General features: G+C 54.5%; 1 protein-coding gene across 12 annotated transcripts in view; it reads left to right on the top strand.

Annotated features, from left to right (window-relative positions):
• Positions 1 to 17053, top strand: part of ANKRD24 (ankyrin repeat domain 24) — a 41551-nt gene extending 24498 nt beyond the window's left edge. For all 12 annotated transcript variants that reach the window (XM_009193192.4, XM_009193186.4, XM_017952090.3 and 9 more), the window contains 12 exons: positions 922 to 959; positions 2204 to 2284; positions 2412 to 2519; positions 4792 to 4830; positions 4916 to 5014; positions 7052 to 7124; positions 7363 to 7481; positions 7629 to 9230; positions 11366 to 11533; positions 14861 to 14986; positions 16376 to 16441; positions 16677 to 17053. In XM_009193192.4, the coding sequence (XP_009191456.2) occupies positions 922 to 959; positions 2204 to 2284; positions 2412 to 2519; positions 4792 to 4830; positions 4916 to 5014; positions 7052 to 7124; positions 7363 to 7481; positions 7629 to 9230; positions 11366 to 11533; positions 14861 to 14986; positions 16376 to 16441; positions 16677 to 16754 (2597 nt within the window). In that variant the 3' untranslated portion in view covers positions 16755 to 17053. The remainder of the gene's footprint in view (positions 1 to 921; positions 960 to 2203; positions 2285 to 2411; positions 2520 to 4791; positions 4831 to 4915; positions 5015 to 7051; positions 7125 to 7362; positions 7482 to 7628; positions 9231 to 11365; positions 11534 to 14860; positions 14987 to 16375; positions 16442 to 16676) is intronic.
• The last annotated feature ends 1618 nt before the right edge of the window (positions 17054 to 18671 follow it).

The following is an 18671-nucleotide window of genomic DNA, read 5'->3' as shown; positions in this document are numbered from 1 at the left end:
CGTGGGTCATCTGTACAGTAAGAACTTTGTTGGCCGTTGGTGGCTCACGCCTGTAATCCCAGCACTTTGGGAGGCCAAGGTGGGTGGATCATGAGGTCAGGAGATCAAGACCATCCTGGCTAACATGGTGAAACCCCATCTTTACTAAAAATACAAAAAAAATGAGCCGGGCGTGGTGGCGGGTGCCTGTAGTCCCAGCTACTTGGAAGTCTGAGGCAGGAGAACGGGGTGAACCCGGGAGGCGGAGCTTGCAGTGAGCCGAGATCGTGCCACTGCGCTCCAGCCCGGGCAACAGAGCGAGACTCCGTCTTAAAAAACAAAACAAGGCCGGGCGCGGTGGCTCAAGCCTGTAATCCCAGCACTTTGTGTGTCTGACCTAAGAAGGGCATCCCTGCTAGGCAAGGTGGCTCATGCCTGTAATCCCAGCACTTTGGGAGGCCGAAGTGGGCGAATCACTTGAGGTCAGGGGTTCGAGACCAGCTTGACCAACATAGTGAAACCCTGTCTCCACTAAAAATACAAAAATTAGCCACACGTGGTTCAAACAAATCTCCTGCCTCATCCTCCTGAGTAGCTGGGACTCCAGGTGCCTGCCGCCACGCCTGGCGTGGGACTCCTTTAGTGGAGTCGGGGTTTCGCCACATTGGCCAGGCTGGTCTCGAACTCCTGAACTCAGGTGATCCACCCGCCTCGGCCTCCCAGAATGCTGGGATTATAGGCATGAGCCACCGCACCGGGCCTGTCCTCTCTTTTTAAGAGTCCCAAGTCGCTCTATCAGCACTCTACCCAAGCACCAGATTTCTACCTTAAACGCCCTGATTCTTGGGGAAATCAGGAACCCCCTACAAGTCCCTGGGGCCCACCAATGCCCTTCCTGGGGCTGGGAACAGAATGTCTGACCCTGCTTCCCTCTCTCCCCAGCCCTCACAGAGGATGACTCAGGCGAGGCGTCATCTCAGGTATGGACCCCTAAGCAGTGAAGGAGCCCCTCCTCCCTGCAACCACACTAACTTCTCCCCTGCCCCAAGCTCTGTGAGAAGAGAAGGAAGTTAGACCTGGGAAAACCTGTTTGGAAAGAATCTTACCTTCGGGGTATGCTGCCACCAAGTGGCGGCAGTGTGCCCAGCCTAACTCCCAGAACTGGGTGAGAATACTGGGGGGATGGGCCCAAATTATGGGGCTGGGGTGGGAGGCATGTGGGGCCGCACCTGGTCGGGGGTTTTTTTCTCAGGGGGGGGAAGCGCATCTGGCCTCTTTCCCTCTTTCAGTTTTTTTTTTTTTTTTTTTTTTTCCCCGCGAGACAGAGTCTCGCTCTGTTGCCCAGGCTGGAGTGCAGTGGCTCGATCTTGGCTCACTGCAACCTCCACCCCCTGAGTTCAAGCGATTCTCCTGCCTCAGCCTCCCTGGTAACTAGGATTACAGGCACCCACCACACCTGGCTAATTTTTGTATTTTTAGTAGAGACGGGGTTTGACCATGCTGGCCAGGCTGGTCTCAAACTCCTGGCCTCAAGTGATCCACCCGCCTCAGCCTCCCAAAGTGCTGGGATTATAGACGTGAGCCACCGTGCCCAGCCCCTCCCAGTTTTTTTGTTTGTTTTTTGTTTTTTGTTTTGTTTATTTTTTGAGAGATGGAGTCTCGCTCTGTCACCCAGGCTGCAGTGCAGTGGTGTGATCTCAACTCACTGCGACCTCCACCTCCCGAGTTCAAGTGCTTTTTCTGCCTCAGTTTCCTGAGTAGCTGGGTGCCACCACACCCAGCTAATTTTTTGTATTTTTTAGTAGAAACAGGGTTTCACTCTATGTTGTTCAGGCTGCTCTCGAACTCCTGACCTCCAGTGATCACCCGCCCTGGTCTCCTAAAGTGCTTGGATTACAGGTGTGAGCCACCGCGCCCAGCCCCTCTCCCAGTTTTAAAGCATCTCTGTTCCACAGAGGAATGAAAACATGTGGGCACTGTGGTCTAGCTGGGCAAAGAACTGAGGCACAGAGAGGAGAAGAGAGTGAAGAGTAAGATCTGGAACTTACAGGGAGGTGGTCTTGTCTGCGTTTTGCTGGGATAAGCAAGGGGGAGGAGGCAGGGGCTGGTTCCGTGTTTACGGGAAGTCAGGCCATGACTGGGGCTGGCTAGGTTGGTTTACTGTCGGGGAGGCTGGCATGGACCCCGATCTGCCCCCTTCACCCTCTCTCCCCTCCCTTCCCAGAACTCTATGTCCAGCCATGGAAAGCAGGGGGCCCCCAAGAAGCGGAAGGCGCCTCCACCTCCTGCCAGCATCCCTATGCCGGTGAGAGACACCCCGAGTATGGGAGGAGGCATGGGGAGCCCCCAGGCACAGGGTGGGGCTCTGGCTGAGACCTGGGATGGGGAAACCTTAGGCCCCATCTAAAGGCCACGGGCGGGGAGGGGAACAGGATGATCGAGATGCCTATGAGGAGATCGTGAGGCTGCGCCAGGAGAGGGGCCGCCTGCTGCAGAAGATCCGGGGCCTGGAACAGCACAAGGAACGGAGGCAGCAGGAGGTTAGGAGGCCTCCAAGATTTGGGCTTGGGGCCAAGCCCGGGTGGGGTCAATGCAGGCATGAAGATCCCCCTACTTTTCTCCCACCTTCCCTCCTCCGTCTCTCCCCCTCCCCACTCTGCTGCGGCCACCTGGGCCTCCTCGCTGTTCCTTCAACTCACCAGGCGCGGTCCTGCCTCAGGGCCTTTGCACGGCCTGGGTCCTCTGCCTGGAATGCTCTAGCCCCAGATGTTCCCACAGCTCTTTACCTCACCTACTTTATAGGCCCCTTGCCAAAGACACCTCCCATGCCCACTTCTTAAAATTGTTAACACCCAACCAGGTGCAGTGGCTCCGCCTGTAATCCCAGCACTTTGGGAGGCCGAGGCAGGTGGATCACCTGAGGTCGGGAGTTTGAGACCAGCCTGACCAACATGGAGAAACCCCGGTTCTACTGAAAATACAAAACTAGCCAGGCGTGGTGGCTCATGCCTTAATCCCAGCTACTCAGGAGGCTGAGGCAGGAGAATCGCTTGAACCTGGGAGGCGGAGGTTGCTGTGAGCCGAGATCGTGCCATTGCACTCCAGCCTGGGCAACAAGAGTGAAACTCCATCTTAAAAAAAAAAAATTGTAACACCCGCTCCCCCCTGCCAACTCGCTAGTTCGCTTTATTTTTTATTTATTTATTTTTTGTTTTGTTTTGTTGCCACTCTTGTTACCCAGGTTGGAGTGTAATGGCACAATCTCAGCTCACTGCAACCTCTTCCTCCCAGGTTCAAACAAGTTTCCTGCTTCAGTCTCCCAAGCAACTGGGATTACAGGCGACCACCACCACGCCCAGCTAATTTTGTATTTTTGGTAGAGACGGAGTTTCACTACATTGGTCAGGCTGGTCTCGAACTACTGACCTCAGGTGATCCACCCACTGCGGTCTCTTAAAGTGCTGGGATTGCAGGTGTGAGACACTGTGCCTGGCCTCTTTATTTTTATTTGCAGCACTTACTGCTATTGGGCATCCATTTATTTTATGTATGTCCACCCATTTGACTATGAGCCTGTGAGGGCAGGCATGGCTGGTCGTGCCTGGGTCACAGTATGGGCATCATCAATATTGATTGGGTGAATGAATATTCAAGTGAGTGGATGAATGAATGGCCGAAACCAGGGTCTGCCCTAGAAGAGGCACTCAGTAAAAACTTTCTGGCCGGGCGCGGTGGCTCACGCCTGTAATCCCAGTACTTTGAGAGGTTGAGGTGGGCGGATCACTTGAGGTCAGGAGTTGGAAATCAGCCTGGCCAACATGGTGAAACACTGTCTCTACTAAAAATACAAAAAAATTTAGCTATGCCGGGCACCGTGGCTCACGCCTGTAATCCCAGCACTTTGGGAGGCCAAGGCAGGTGGATCACCTGAGATCAGGAGTTCGAGACGAGCCTGGTCAACATGGCAAAACCCTGTCTCTACTAAAGTACAAAAAATCAGCCAGCCGTGATGGTGCGCACCTGTAGTCCCAGATACTTGGGAGGGTGAGGCATGAGAATCGCTTGAACCCAGGAGGCTGAGGTTACAGTGACCTGAGATTGCACCACTGCACTCCAGCCTGGGTGACAGAGCATCTCAAAAACAAAAAAAATTAGCTGGACCTGGTGGCAGGGGCCTGTAATCCCAGCTACTTGGGAAGCTGAGGTAGGAGAGTTGCTTGAACCTGGGAGGCAGAGGTTGCAGTGAGCCAAGATCGCGCCACTGCACTCCAGCCTGGGTGACAGAGCAAGACTCCGTCTCAACAACAACAACAACAAAAAACAAAATAAACTTGTCGAGTGAATGAGCGGATGGAACAGTGCCTGACATACAGCAGGTGCTTAATAAGTACTTAGTAATGAATGGCCAGAATGGTGCATACTGGCACAGAGCAGGCACTCAATAAATACTTAGAAATGAATGACTGGTCAGAATGGTGCATGGTGGCACACAGTAGGTGCTCAATAAATACTGAGTGAAAGGTCAGAACAATAGCTAGCACAAAGTAGGCACTTAATAAATAGGAATGAATGGGGCCCAGCATATAGCAGGTGCCCAATAAATACTTAGTAATGAGTGATTAAACAGAATGGTACCTGGTACACAGCAGCCACTCAATAAATAGTAATGAGTAAGCAGGCAGAATGCAGTAGGTGCTCAATAGTTGCACATGGCCTGCGTGAATGTGCATGGAATGGAGGCTATGAAGCAGGAGGTGGGGCAGGGAGACCTTCTGCCCAGATCCAACCCCCTGTCCCTGCTTCTCCCATCAGTCCCCGGAGGCCAGCTCCCTGCACAGCCTGGAGAGACAGGTAGGTGGGAAGGTGGGGAGGAGCCGGCCTCCCCCTGCCCAGCCTTTCCTGCCAGAGGCAGCTGAGCGTCCACTGCTGCTCACAGGTGCAAGAGCTGCAGCAGCTGCTGGTGGAGAGACAGGAGGAGAAGGAGAGCCTGGGACGGGAGGTGGAGAGTTTGCAGAGCCGGCTGTCCCTGCTGGAGGTAGGAGCGGTGATGAGTCGGGGCTGGGCTGGGGCTGGGGCTGGGTGGGGGAACTTCTCTCCTGCAGCAGTGAAAAGACAGCCACACCAGTGCACGCACAGCCTCACACACATGCAAACGCACCCACCAGACACATGCACTCACAAACCCATAGTCACAGCAGGGCGCAGTGGCTCACGCCCGTAATCCCAGCACTTTGGGAGGCCGAGGCAGGTGGAGCACGAGGTCAGGAGATCGAGACCGACCTTCCTTCCTTCCTTCCTTCCTTCCTCCTTCCTTCCTTCCTTTTTTTTTTTTTTTTTTTTTTTTTTTGACAGAGTCTTGCTATGTCACCCAGGCTGGGGTGCAATGGTGTGATCTCGGCTCATGGCAACCTCTGCCTCCCGGGTTCATGCCGTTCTCCTGCCTCAGCCTCCCGAGTAGCTGGGACTACAGGTGCACGCCACCACGCCCGGCTAACTTTTGTATTTTTGGTAGAAATGGGGTTTCACCATATTGGTCAGGCTGGTCTTGAACTCCTGACCTCAGGTGATCCGCCTACCTTGGCCTCCCAAAGTGCTGGATTACAGGTGTGAGCTACCACACCCAGACCCAGAAAGGACTTTTCTTTAAGCATACGTATACACACAGGGATGGATAACCGCTCTCTAGGCACGTGGCAGAGCATAGATAACAGCAGGCACACCCACAAACACACAGTTTACAGACACGCAAGAAACACATCCAAGAATACATCATCACACACACAGGCACTGTGTATGCATCCATCTCATGCAGTCACGCACAGACAACATGCCCACAAATACATACACATGCAAAAAATACTTCTTTTTTTTTTTTTTTGAGACAGGATCTTGTTCTGTTGTCCAGGCTGGAGTGCGGTGGCATGATCATGGCTCACTGCAGCCTTGGCTTCCCTGGCCTCAAGCAATCCTCCCACCTCAGCCTCCCGAGTAGCTGGGACCATAGGCGTGTGCCACCACACCTGGCTAATTTTTTTTTTTTTTTTGGAGAGATGGCGTCTCACTATGTTACCCAGTCTGGTCTCGAACTCCTGGCCTCGAGTAATCCTCCTATCTCTGCTTTCCAAAGTGCTGGGATTGCATAAGCCACCGTGCCCCGCCAGTATTTCTGAAAACACATAATTATGCAAACATATATACATACAGACAACCATACACACAAACACAGAGATCCAGAGACACATTAAAAATACAGCCACACACACCCGCCTAAAACTCAAGCATGAGGCCGGGCACCGTGGCTCACACCTGTAATCTCAGCACTTTGGGAGGCCGAGGCGGGTGGATCACCTGAGGTCAGGAGTTCGAGACCAGCCTGGCCAACATGGGGAAACCCCATCTGTACTAAAAAATACAAAAATTAGCCGGGCATGGTGGTACATGCCTGTAATCCCAGCTACTTTGGAGGTTGAGGTGGGAGAATCGCTCGAATCTGGGAGGCGAAGGTTACGGTGAGCCGAGATCGTGCCACGGCACTCCAGCCTGGGAAAAAGAAAAAAAATGGGGCCAGGCACAGTGGCTTACGCCTGTCATCCCAACACTTTGGGAGGCTGAGGCAGGAGGATGGCTTGAACCCAGGAGTTCGAGACCAGCCTGGGCGACGTGACGAGACTGCATCTCTGCAAAAAAAAAAAATTAAAAATTAGCCAGGTGTCGTGTTGCACACCCATAGTCCCAGCTGCCTGGGAGGCTGAGGTGGGAGGATTGTTTGAGCCCAGAAGTTGGAGACTGCAGTGAGCTATGATCACACCACTGCACTCCAGCCTGGGTGACAGATTAAGACCCTGGCTCCAAAATAATAATTTAAAAAAAGCAGGGGAAAGGGGAGTGGCAAAGGACATAGAAGGCGCTCACTAAATCCTTGTGGGCCAAATCTGGGGGGCCAAATGCAGCCATCTGGTACTCATGGGAGACATACAGATATGTGAACAGCCCAGTCCCCACTGGAGTCTTGGTGGGAACACACAGGGGCTGAGAGCAGAACCCCGAGCTGGACTCTGCTCCCTACCCCCAGAACGAGCGGGAGAATACTAGCTATGATGTGACCACTCTGCAGGATGAGGAGGGTGAGCTGCCTGACTTTCCAGGTGAGCCCCCACCTCCCCACGCACTCCCGGCCCCCTTGTCCCCTGGGGCCCTGGGGGACGGAGCCTGGACCTCTAGGTGTGGGGGAGTTTGAAGCTGGGAGGGAGGTATGTACTCTTCCGTTTTTTAAATTCTGCTTGCCTAAGTCTGCCCTGAGGACCCTGATCCACCACTCCAGCCCCCCACCTCCTGTCCCCTGTGGCCCAGGCCCCCGGGGCCTGACTCTGTGTCCCCCTCCAGGGGCCGAGGCGCTGCTGTCCAGGCAACTCAGCCCGTCGGCCCAGGAACGCCTGGCCTCACTGCAGGAACAGGTGGCTGTGCTCACCAGACAGAACCAGGAACTGATGGAGAAGGTCCAGGTAGGGAAAGTGAGGCTGGGGACAGATCTGAGGACCTAGGGCTGGTTCCCTGAGGTCAGGGTGGGCAGGGAAAGTGGCAAAGCTGCCCTGTGTCCCCACGGTCACATCAACCCCTGCCAGACTCCTGCCCCCCACCCCACTCCCCAGATCCTGGAGAACTTTGAGAAGGATGAGACACAGATGGAAGTGGAAGCTTCAGCAGAGGTCATCCCTCTTGCCCTCTATGACTCTCTCCGGGCCGAGTTTGACCAGCTGCGCAGGCAGCACGCTGAGGCCCTGCAGGCACTGAGGCAGCAGGAGACACGAGAGGTCCCCAGAGAAGAGACGGCGGCCTGTGGGGAGAGTGAGGGTGTTGGAGCCACAGCCACCAAAAACGGGCCAACCCACATGGAGCTAAATGGCTCAGTGGCTCCAGAAACCAAAGTTAATGGAGCTGAGACCACAGATGAGAAGGCTGCAGGAGATGAAACCATGGAAGCCAGGACTATGGAAGCCACGTCCATGGCAGCTGAGGCCACGGGAGCCACGGCCACAGAGACAAAACCCACAGGGGCTGAGGTCAGAGAAATGGAGACTGTAGAAGAGGAAGCAAACATGGAAACTAAGCCCACAGGAGTGCAGACCACAGACACAGAGGCCACAGGAGTGGAGGCCATGGGAGTGGAGGCCACAAAAACAAAAGCAGAGGAAGCAGAAGTGCTGGCCTGCAGAGCGGGTGCTGGGCAACCAGAGCCCCCAGTCACAGGGACCACAAACATGGAGGCCACAGGCTCTAGGGCCACGGGGGTAGAAGCCACAGGATTCAGTGCCACAGGTGTAGAGAACCCTGGGGTAGAGGCCATGGCCCCGGGGGTCTCTGCTGGCCCTGTCCTACATCCTGGTGCTGCAGAGGCCTCGGAAAAGCTTCAAGTAGAGCTGGAGACCAGGATTCGCGGCTTGGAGGAGGCGCTCCGGCAGCGGGAGCGGGAGGCAGCTGCGGAGCTGGAGGCAGCCCTGGGGAAATGCGAGGCCGCGGAAGCTGAGGCGGGCCGGCTGCGAGAGCGCGTCCGCGAGGCCGAGGGCAGCGGGGCCAGCGTGGAGAGGGGTGGCGGCGACACCGCACAGCTGCGGGCCGCCCTGGAGCAGGCCCGGGAGGATCTCCGAGACCGGGACTCCCGCCTGCGGGAGCTGGAGGCGGCCTCGGCCTGCCTGGATGAGGCTCGCGCCAGCCGGCTGCTGGCCGAGGAGGAGGCCCGGGGCCTGCGGGCGGAGCTGGCCCAGCGGGAGGAGGTGCGGCTGGAGCAGAGCCGGGAACTGGAGGTGCTGCGGGAGCAGCTGGCCACGGCCAAGGCCACGGGGGAGCAGCAGCGCACGGCGGCCGCGGAGCTGGGCCGGGCACGGGACGCGGCCGAAGCCCGAGTGGCTGAGCTGGCTGCGGCCTGCGAGGAGGCGCGGCAGGGCCTGGCCGAGCTGCGGGAGGCCTCCGAGGCCCTCCGCCAGTCCGTGGTGCCGGCCACTGAGCACCGCCGGCTGCAGGAGGAGGCCCTGGAGCTGCGGGGCCGGGCGGCCAGTCTGGAGCAGGAGGTGGTGGCCACCGGCAAGGAGGCCGCCCGGCTGCGCGCGGAGCTGGAGCGGGAGCGTGTGTGCAGCGTGGCGCTCTCCGAGCACGAACGCATCGTGGGCGCCCTGCAGGCCAACGTGGCACAGCTGGAGGGGCAGCTGGAGGAGCTGGGACGGCGGCATGAGAAGACCAGCGCAGAGGTCTTCCAGGTGAGCAGGGCTGGCCCCCACCTGGCACCCCAGCAGCCACGTGGTGGCCTTTTTTTAGCCCCCCAGCCCTGAGGTGTTTTGACCCCATCGATTTTACTGGAACAGACTTATTTTATTTTTTAATTTAATTTTTTTTTTTTTTTTTGAGAGGGAGTCTCGCTCTGTCGCCCAGGCTGGAGTGTAGTGGCGCGATCTCGGCTCACTGCAAGCTCCACCTGGGTTCCTAGCGTTCTCCTGCCTCAGCCTCCCGAGTAGCTGGGACTACAGGTGCCCGCCTGCCTTGACCCCTAACTTTTTGTATTTTGTTTAGTAGAGATGGGTTTCACCGTGTTAGCCAGGATGGTCTCGATATCCTGACCTTGTGATCCACCCGCCTCGGCCTCCCAAAGTGCTGGGATTACAGGCGTGAGCCACTGCGCCCGGCTGGCTTCCTTCCTTCCTCCCTTCCTCTCTCTCTTTCTCTTTCTCTCTCTCTCTCTTTTTCTTTCCACGCCTTCGCGCGCCGGCGCACTGTGCGCTGCCAGCAGCGGGCGGATGCGTGCGGAGGCTGGGGTGGGCAGGCGTGGCAGCTCCTGCCTCCACCTCCTGGGATCAAGCAATCCTCCCACCTCAGCCTCCCAAGTAGCTGTACCACAGGTGTGCACCACCATGCTCATCTAACTTTTTAATTTTTTATGAAGACAGGGTTTTGCCATGTTGCCCAGGGTGGTCTCAAATTCCTGAATTCATGGCTGGGCGTGGTGGCTCACGCTTGTAATCCCAGCACTTTGGGAGGCCAAGGTGGGTGGATCACCTGAGGTCAGGAGTTCGACACCAGCCTGGCCAATATGGCAAAACCCCATCTCTACTAAAAGTACAAAAAGTTAGCTGGATGTGGTGACGGGTGCCTGTAATCTCAGCTACTCAAGAGGCTAAGGTAGGAAATTTGCTTGAATTCGGGAGGTGGAGGTTGCAGTGAGCCAAGATGATGCTACTGCACTGCAGCCTGGGTGACAGAGGGAGACTCCATCTCAAAAAGCAAAAACAGAAACTTCAGCATCAGAGTCCGCTGGATTAAAAATAATGAAATCTGGCCAGTTGCAGTGGCTCACACCTGTAACTCCAGCAATTTGAGAAGCCAAAGCGGGCAGATCACATGAGCCCAGGAGCTCGAAACCAGCCTGGGCAACATGGCAAAACCCCATCTCGACAAAAAATACAAGAAAACAGGTTGGGTGTGGTGGCTCTTGCCTTTAATCCCAGCACTTTGGGAAGCTGAGGCAGGCAGATCACCTGAGGTCAGGAGTTTGAGAACAGCCTGGCCAACGTGGTGAAACCCCATCTTTACTAAAAATACAAAAATTAGGTTGGCATTGTGGCACGTGCCTGTACTCCCACCTACTCAGGAGGCTGAGGCATGAGAATCACTTGAACCTGGGAGGCGGAGGTTGCAGTGAGCCAAGATTGCACCACTGCACTCCAGCCTGGGCAGCAGAGCAAGACTCTGTATCAAAAAAAAAAGCAACAAGAAAACAGTAGCCAGGGTCGGGCACGGTGGCTCATGCCTGTAATCCCAGCACTTTGGGAGGCCGAGGTGGGCGAATCAAGAGGTCAGGAGATCGAGACCATCCTGGCTAACACAGTGAAACCCCCGTCTCTACTAAAAATACAAAAAATTAACCAGCCTGGTGGCAGGCGCCTGTAGTCCCAGCTACTCAGAAGGCTGAGGCAGGAGAATGGGGTGAACCCAGGAGGCAGAGCTTGCAGTGAGCTGAGATCACGCCACTGCACTCCAGCCTGGGCGGTGATAGAGCCGGTGACTCCGCCCCAAAAAAAAGAAAAAGAAAAGAAAAAAAAAATAAACGTAAAACAGTAGTCAAGGCGGGTGGCATGCACCTGTCGTCCCAGCTACTTGGAAGGCCGAGGTGGAAGGATCCCGTGAGCCTGAAAGATTGAAAATGCAGGAGCCATGACCGCATCTACTGCACCCAGCCAGACTACAGCTCTGGGAGCACAAATAATAGAGCAAGCTCTTGTGGTTTTAAAAAAAACTGGGCACAAAAACAAAGTAGAAGGGCCTCATAAGGACCCTGGGGGTCTAGCATCATTGGAGTCTTTAGTGTCCTGAGATCACTGCCATGGGCTTCAACAAGCAGGTGCAGCGTGAGGCCCTGTTCATGAAGAGTGAGCGACACGCCGCCGAGGCGCAGCTGGCCACAGCAGAGCAGCAGCTACGGGGGCTACGGACCGAGGCGGAAAGGGCTCGCCAGGCCCAGAGCCGGGCCCAGGAGGCTCTGGACAAGGCCAAGGAGAAGGACAAGAAGGTGGGTGCCCCCTCTCCCACACCCGGTCAGGGAGGCATTCACTCAGCAAAGGTTGGGAACAGTCTGTGAAGGTCCCCGCTGCAAGGGCCTTGGAAAATCAACCCATTTTCCAGAAGGGAAACTGAGGCTCAGAAACAGAAGGGGACCTGGTTACAGCCTCTGATAAGTCAGACACACAGAGGCTGCTGTTCCAGCTACTAATTATAACCACAAAGCTATTTTTATTTTTTATTTTTATTTCTATTTATATGTTTTTGAGATGGACCGCTACTTCTGTCACCCAGGGTTGAGTGCGGTGGTGCTGCATTCCCGCCTACCGTAGCTCCGGCACCTCGGGTTCACGCCATTCTCCTGCCTCAGCCCGAGTAGCTGGGACTACAGGCGCCTCGGGCCACCACCGCTGATCTTTTGTAGTTTGGTAGAGATGGGTTTCACTGTGTTAGCCAGGATGGTCTTGTTCCCTCCTGACCTTGTGATCTGCCCACTGCCTCCCAGCATAGGATTACAGGCATGAGCCACCGCACCTGTATCTTTATTTAATTTAATTTTAATTTAATTTCTAATTAATTTATTTTATGTATTTATGTAATTCTTATTTTTGAGACGAGTCTTGTTTGCCTTCTTGCGGGCTGGAGTGCAGTGGTCGATCTCAGCTCACTGCAAGCTCCGGCCTCCCGGCTACTGCATTCTTCTTGCCCTCAGCCTCCCTTGTGCTGGGACTACAGGCTCACACCTCTGTTAGTATTTTGTATTTTAGTAGAGACGGGTTTCTACCCATTTTTTAGCGCCAGGATCGCCTCGACTCTTGACCGTGATCCTCCCTGCCTCGGCCTCCCAAAGTGCTGAGATTACAGGCTTGAGCCACCACGCCTTGGCCTCCTCTTTATTTTTATTTTTTAATTTGAGACAGAGTTCTGCTCTGTCACCTAGACTGGGAGTGCAGTGGCATGATCTCAGCTCACTGCAACCTCTGTCTGAAATTCTCCTGCCTTAGCCTCCTCCTCTCGAGCAGCTGGGATTACAGGCACGTGCACACTCACGCCCAGCTAAGTTTTTAAGCATTTCAGTAGAGATAGGGTTTTGTCATGCTGGCCAGGCTGGCCTCGAACTTCTTAGCTCAAGTGATCTACCTGCCTCAGCCCCACAAAGGGCTGGGGTTACAGGCGTGAGCCACCGCATCTGTCCCCACAGTTACATTTATTTTTTATATATTTATTTACTTTTGAGATGGAGTCTCACTCTGTCGCCCAGGCTGGAGTACAGTGGTGCAATCTCAGCTCACTGCAAACTCCGCCTCCTGGGTTCACGCCATTCTCTTGCCTCAGCCTCCCCAATAGCTGGGACTACAGGCACCGGCCACCACGCCCAGCTAATTTTTTATGTGTTTTTAGTAGAGATGGGGTTTCACCATGTTAGCCAGGATGGTCTCGATCTCCTGACCTCGTGATCCACCCGCCTTGGCCTCCCAGAGCGCTGGATTACAGGTGTGAGCCACCGTGCCCAGCCTCACACGTTACCATTTTTAATCTTCCTGCAACTCTAAAAGCCAGAAAGCTTTTTTTTTTTTTTGGGACAGGGTCTCACTTTGTCACCCAGGCTGGAATGCTGTGGCACAATCTCAGCTCATTGGACCCTTGACCTCCTAGGTTCAAGCGATCCTCCTGCCTCAGCCTCCTGAGTAGCCGGGACTACAGGTGTGTGCCACCACACTTGGCTAATTTTTTTGTTTCTTTTTTTGAGAGAAAGTTTCACTCTGTCGCTCAAGCTGAAGTACAGTGGTGCAATCTCGGTTCACTGCAACCTCGCCTCCTGGGTTCAAGAGATTCTCCTGCCTCAGCCTCCTGAGTAGCTGGGATTACAGGCATGCACCACCACACCCAGCTAATTTTTGTATTTTTAGTAGAGACAGGGTTTCACCATGTTGGCCAGGCTGGTCTTGAACTCCCGACCTCAGGTGATTCAGCCTCCCAAAGTGCTGGGATTACAGGCGTGAGCCACCATGCCTAGCCTGTTTTGTTTTTGTTTTTGTTTTTTTTTGGTAAGAGACAGGGTTTCAAACGCCATATTGCCCAGGTTGGTCTCAAACTCTTCAGCTCATGTGATCTGTCTGCCTCAGCCTCGCAAAGTGGTAGGATGACAGACGTGAGCCACTGCACCTGGTTTCAGAAAGTATTTTTGTCCCCATTTTCCAGATGAGCAAACTGAATCTTTAAGAGATGAAGTTAGTGGCTCAAAATCACGCAACATGTCACTGGACAGGAGATGAGACACCCAGAGTCCCAGGCGCTTCAGCATAAAGAATGACCCAGCCCCGACTCACTGTGTGACCTTAGACCAGACACTTCACCTCTCTGAGCTTCAGTTTCCGCCTCTAAATAGAGGGCAAAATTGCAGTTAGGATGATGGTTTATCTATAGCCTGGTTTCTTCCCCTGCGCACTGTGGACGTCGAGGCAGGATCGTTTCCTGGGCTGGGGCTGTCCTGGGCACTGGGGGGGACTGAACAGCATCCCTGACCTCCACCCACTCCATGCCAAAAGCTCCTCCAGGTCGTGTTGTCCTCACACAACACCCAGTGTCCCCTTGGGGGGCAGAATTGCCTCAAGTTGAAAACCCCTGATGTATAGTAATAATAAGGCCCTGCATTTATTGAGTGCCTACTGTTGACCAGGCACAGTTTAAACATACTCTCTGTGGAGGATCACAGCTACTACTAAGTTAAGAACTTGGCCGGGCACAGTGGCTCACGCCTGTAATCCCAGCACTTTGGGAGGCCGAGGCAAGTGGATCACCTGAGGTCAGGAGTTCGAGACCAACCTGGCCAACACGGCGAAAACCCGTCTCTACTAAAAGTATAACCATTAGCCAGACGTGGTAATGGGCACCTGTAGTCCCAGCTACTCAGGAGGCTGAGGCAGAAGAATTGCTTGAACCTGGGAGGCGGAGGTTGCAGTGAGCGGAGATCACACCACTGCACTGCACTGCACTGCAGCCTGGGTGACAGAGCGAGACTCTATCTCAAAAAAAAAAAAAAAGACAAAAACAAAAAAAACGTGAAAACCAATTTTAGCTTGTGGGTTGTATAAAAACAGGCTGTGCTGGTAACCATAAGCATCTAAAATAGAAATAAATAAATAAATAAATAAATAAATAAATAAATAAAATTAAAACAGGCTGTGGGCCAGACGTGGCACTCAGGCCAGAGTTTGCCTGGGACGGGACCTTCCCTCGAAGGCCTTTATCCCTCGCCTTTTCCTGCGGCTGCAGAGAGGTCCTCAGCCCCCAGCCCTGGGCCCAGGGTGATGGCTGACAGCACCCGCACCCCCAGATCACAGAACTCTCCAAAGAAGTCTTCAGTCTTAAGGAGGCCTTGAAGGAGCAGCCGGCCGCCCTGGCCACCCCCGAGGTGGAGGCCCTCCGTGACCAGGTGAAGGATTTACAGCAGCAGCTGCAGGTAAGGGCCGGGCCGGGCGGGGGCCACGGGACCATCAGGATGGAGGAGTCCAAATATTTACCAATCAGCACAGCGTGGGTGGGGATCCCAGGAGAGGGGCTGGGGTGGGTCGGTGGCGTCCACATCACCTGCACGGTGCGGCCAGGAAATAGTTCCTTTATTTCTTTTGAGACAGGGTCTCACTCCATCACCCAGGTGGAGTGCAGTGGCACAGTCTCGGCTCCCTGCAGCCTCAGCCTTCCGGGTTTAAGCAATTCTCGTGCCTTAGCGTCCTGTGTAGCTGGAATTACAGACACGCACCACCACACACCCAGCTAATTTTTGTATTTTATTAGAGACGGAGTTTTCCCATGTTGGCCAGGCTGGTCTCAAACTCCTGGGCTCACATGGACCTCCCAAAATGCTGGGATTGCAGACGTGAGCCACTACTCCTGGTACCCACTCCCACATTTTTTTTTGGACACAGGATCTTGCTCTATCAGGCTGGAGTGCAGTAGCGCAATCATAGCTCACTGGGCAGCCTCAAACTCCTGGCCTCCAGCAGTTCTCCACCTCAGTCTCCCAAAGTGCCTGGCCATATTTCCATATATCTATATCTATATCTATATCTATGTCAAAAGTCAAAAATAGATATAGATATAGATAGAGAGAGAGAGAGAGAGAGAGATTTTTTGAGACAGTCTCACTCTGTCACCCCGGCTGGAGCGCAGTGACATGATCTTGGCTCACTGCAACCTCTGCCTCCCAGTTCCCAAGTTCAAGTGATTCTCCTGCCTCAGCCTCCTGACTAGCTGGGACTATAGGTGTGAGCCGCCTTGCCTGGGAATTTTTTTTTTTTTTTTTTTTGAGATGGAGTCTCGCTCTGTTGCCCAGGCTGGAGTGCAGTGGCACAATCTCAGCTCACTGCAAGCTCCGCCTCCCGGGTTCAAGCGATTCTCCTGCCTCAGCCTCCCGGGTAGCTGGGACTACAGGCACCCACCACCATACCCACCTAATTTTTTGTACTTTTAGTAAAGATGGGGTTTCACCGTGTTAGCTAGGATGGTCTCGATCTCTTGACCTCGGATCCGGTCTCGGGCCTCGGCCTCCCAAAGTGCTGGGATTACAGGCAGAGCCACCATACCGCCAATTTTTGTATTTTTAGTAGAGACAGGATTTCACCATGTTGGTCCAGGCTGGTCTTGAACTCCTGAGCTCAGGTGAGCCGCCAGCCTCAGCCTCCCAAAGTGCTGGGATTACAAACGTGTGCCACTGTGTCCGGCCATCTTTTCATATTTTAGCAGTCATCCATCAAAAATACAGGCTTGGGGAGCAAAGGACACTTTTTGGTGTGTTTTGCTGTGGGGAGGTGGTCCTGTTCTTCTGAGCACCCCTCCCTCATACCTACAGGAAGCTGCCAGGGACCACTCCAGCGTGGTGGCTGTGTACAGAAGCCACCTCCTCTACGCCATTCAGGTGAGTGGCCAGCTCCCGGGTGCCCGGTGGCTTTGGGCAGGCCACGATTGCTCTCTGGGTCTCAGGTTCCTCTTCTGTACAGTGGGAGGCTGGTCCTGGGGAGAGGTTCGTGGCAGGTGGGAGCCCACCTGTGTGCATTTCCCTCCTGGCTGGCTTGGTCTCTGGGAGTGGTGGAGGGGCCTGGGGCAGCCGTCGGGGGTACACTCAGGGTCCCCCTCTACTCCCCCCACCCTAGGGCCAGATGGATGAAGATGTGCAGCAGATTCTCAGCCAGATTCTACAGATGCAGAGACTCCAGGCTCAGGGCCGCTGAGAAAGGCCAGGCCCAGTGGCTACACTGACCACACCCACGCAGGGGCCTCACGCCCCTGCAGGCCCCTTGCAGACCGGCTTCACTTGGCCCCATCCGGACCCATGCACTTGGAGACCAGCCTGGGTCCCTGCCTGACCATCCCCAGCTGGCTCCATCGCCCCACCTGGTCTCTGCACGCAGGCACTGGTCAGTCTGGACCTGGGGCGTGACTGCCCCTCCCCCACCACCGGAGAATCTAAGTCCCTGTGTCCTCCACATCCAGACGCCAGCCCAGGAATAAAGGCATTCTGTGCACAGGACCAATGCGTGCCGTCTGGTTGCTGGGCTTCCCCTGTGGGGAGGGAAGGGGGTGGCCCAGAAAAGGAAGCACTCACACCCCTCCCCACCTGCCCCACAGCACAACAAATCAACCATCAGGATAAACCCCAACTTTTTTCTTCCTTTTCTTTTTTTGAGACAGAGTCTCGCTCTGTCGCCCAGGCTAGAGCGCAGTGGCACGATCTCGGCTCACTGCCAGCTCTGCCTCCTGGGTTCACGCCATTCTCCTGCCTCAGCTTCCCAAGTAGCTGGGACTATAGGCGCCTGCCACCACGCCCAGCTAAGTTTTGTATTTTTAATAGAGACAGGGTTTCACTGTGTTAGCCAAGATGGTCTTGATCTCCTGACCTCATGATCCGCCCACCTCGGCCTCCCAAAGTGCTGAGATTACAGGCATGAGCCACCGCGCCTGTTCTCTTTTTTTTTTTTTTTATGTGGAGTCTCCCTCTGTCACCCAGAGAGTGCAGTGGAGTCATCTCAACTCACTGTAACCTCTGCCTCCCGGGTTCTCGTGATTCTCCTGCCTCAGCCTCCCAAGTAGCTGGGATTACAGGCGCCTGCCACCACGCCCAGCTAATTTTTGTATTTTTTCTTTTTTTTTTTGAGACGGAGTTTCGTTCTTGTCCCCAGGCTGGAATGCAGTGGCATCATCTCGGCTCACTGTCTCCTGGGTTCAGGTGATTCTCTTGCCTCAGTCTCCCCAGTAGCTGGAATTACAAGGCACACACCATTACGCCTGGCTCGTTTTTGTATTTTTAGTAGAGACGGGGTTTCACCACCTTGGCCAGGCTGGTCTCGAACTCCTGACTTCAGGTGATCCACCCGCCTCGGCCTCCCAATGTGCCGGGATGACAGGTATGAGCCACTGTGCCCGGCCTTTGGATATACTCCATTTTAATGCAATATTTCAAAAAGGCAAAATGGGTGCAAAAAGTGCATGATGAACTAAGTATGGAAATGTCAAAGAAAAGCAGGATTGGCTGGGTGTGCTGGCTCATGCCTGTAATCCCAGCACTTTGGGAGACTAAGGTGGGAGGAGTGTTTGAGCCTAGGAGTTGAAGACCAGCCTGGACAACATGGGGAAACTCCATCTCTATCAAAAATACAAGAATTAGCTGGGAATGATGGTGCGCACCTGTGGTGCCAGCTACTCAGGAGGCTGAGGAGGGAGGATCGCTTGAGCCCAGCAGTTAGAGGCTCCAGTGAGCCATGATTGCACTACTGCACACCAGCCTGGGTGACAGGGCAGGACCCTGCCTCTAAAAACGGGAAAAAAGAAAAAAAAAAAGACACTCTCCTAAATCCTAAGCCTGGCCATGGTGGGAGCCCCTCCTCCCAGCCTCTCCCTGCCCCTTGGCAAATCCCTTGAAATCCCCACGAGTTTCTCGGCATTTTTCAGCAAACAGAGGGGAGGTGGGAATGGGAGTGGGGATCCCCGAGCCTGTCCAGCCTACCCCTGGGGGTTTCCTTTTTTCTGGGCATCCTGATGACTGGGACATCTGTGGTGGCAGCTGCTTCCCCAGGCCTGCACTCGTGTGTCTCTCTCTCTTCTCCATGTCTCTTTTTTTTTTCTTTTTTGAGACGGAGTTTCGTTCTTGT

The sequence above is a fragment of the Papio anubis genome, chromosome 20 (assembly GCF_008728515.1).
Source record: "Papio anubis isolate 15944 chromosome 20, Panubis1.0, whole genome shotgun sequence".
NCBI lineage: Eukaryota > Metazoa > Chordata > Mammalia > Primates > Cercopithecidae > Papio > Papio anubis.
The sequence above is the reverse complement of the archived record's forward strand: the minus strand, read 5'-3'. Positions and strand labels throughout refer to the sequence as shown.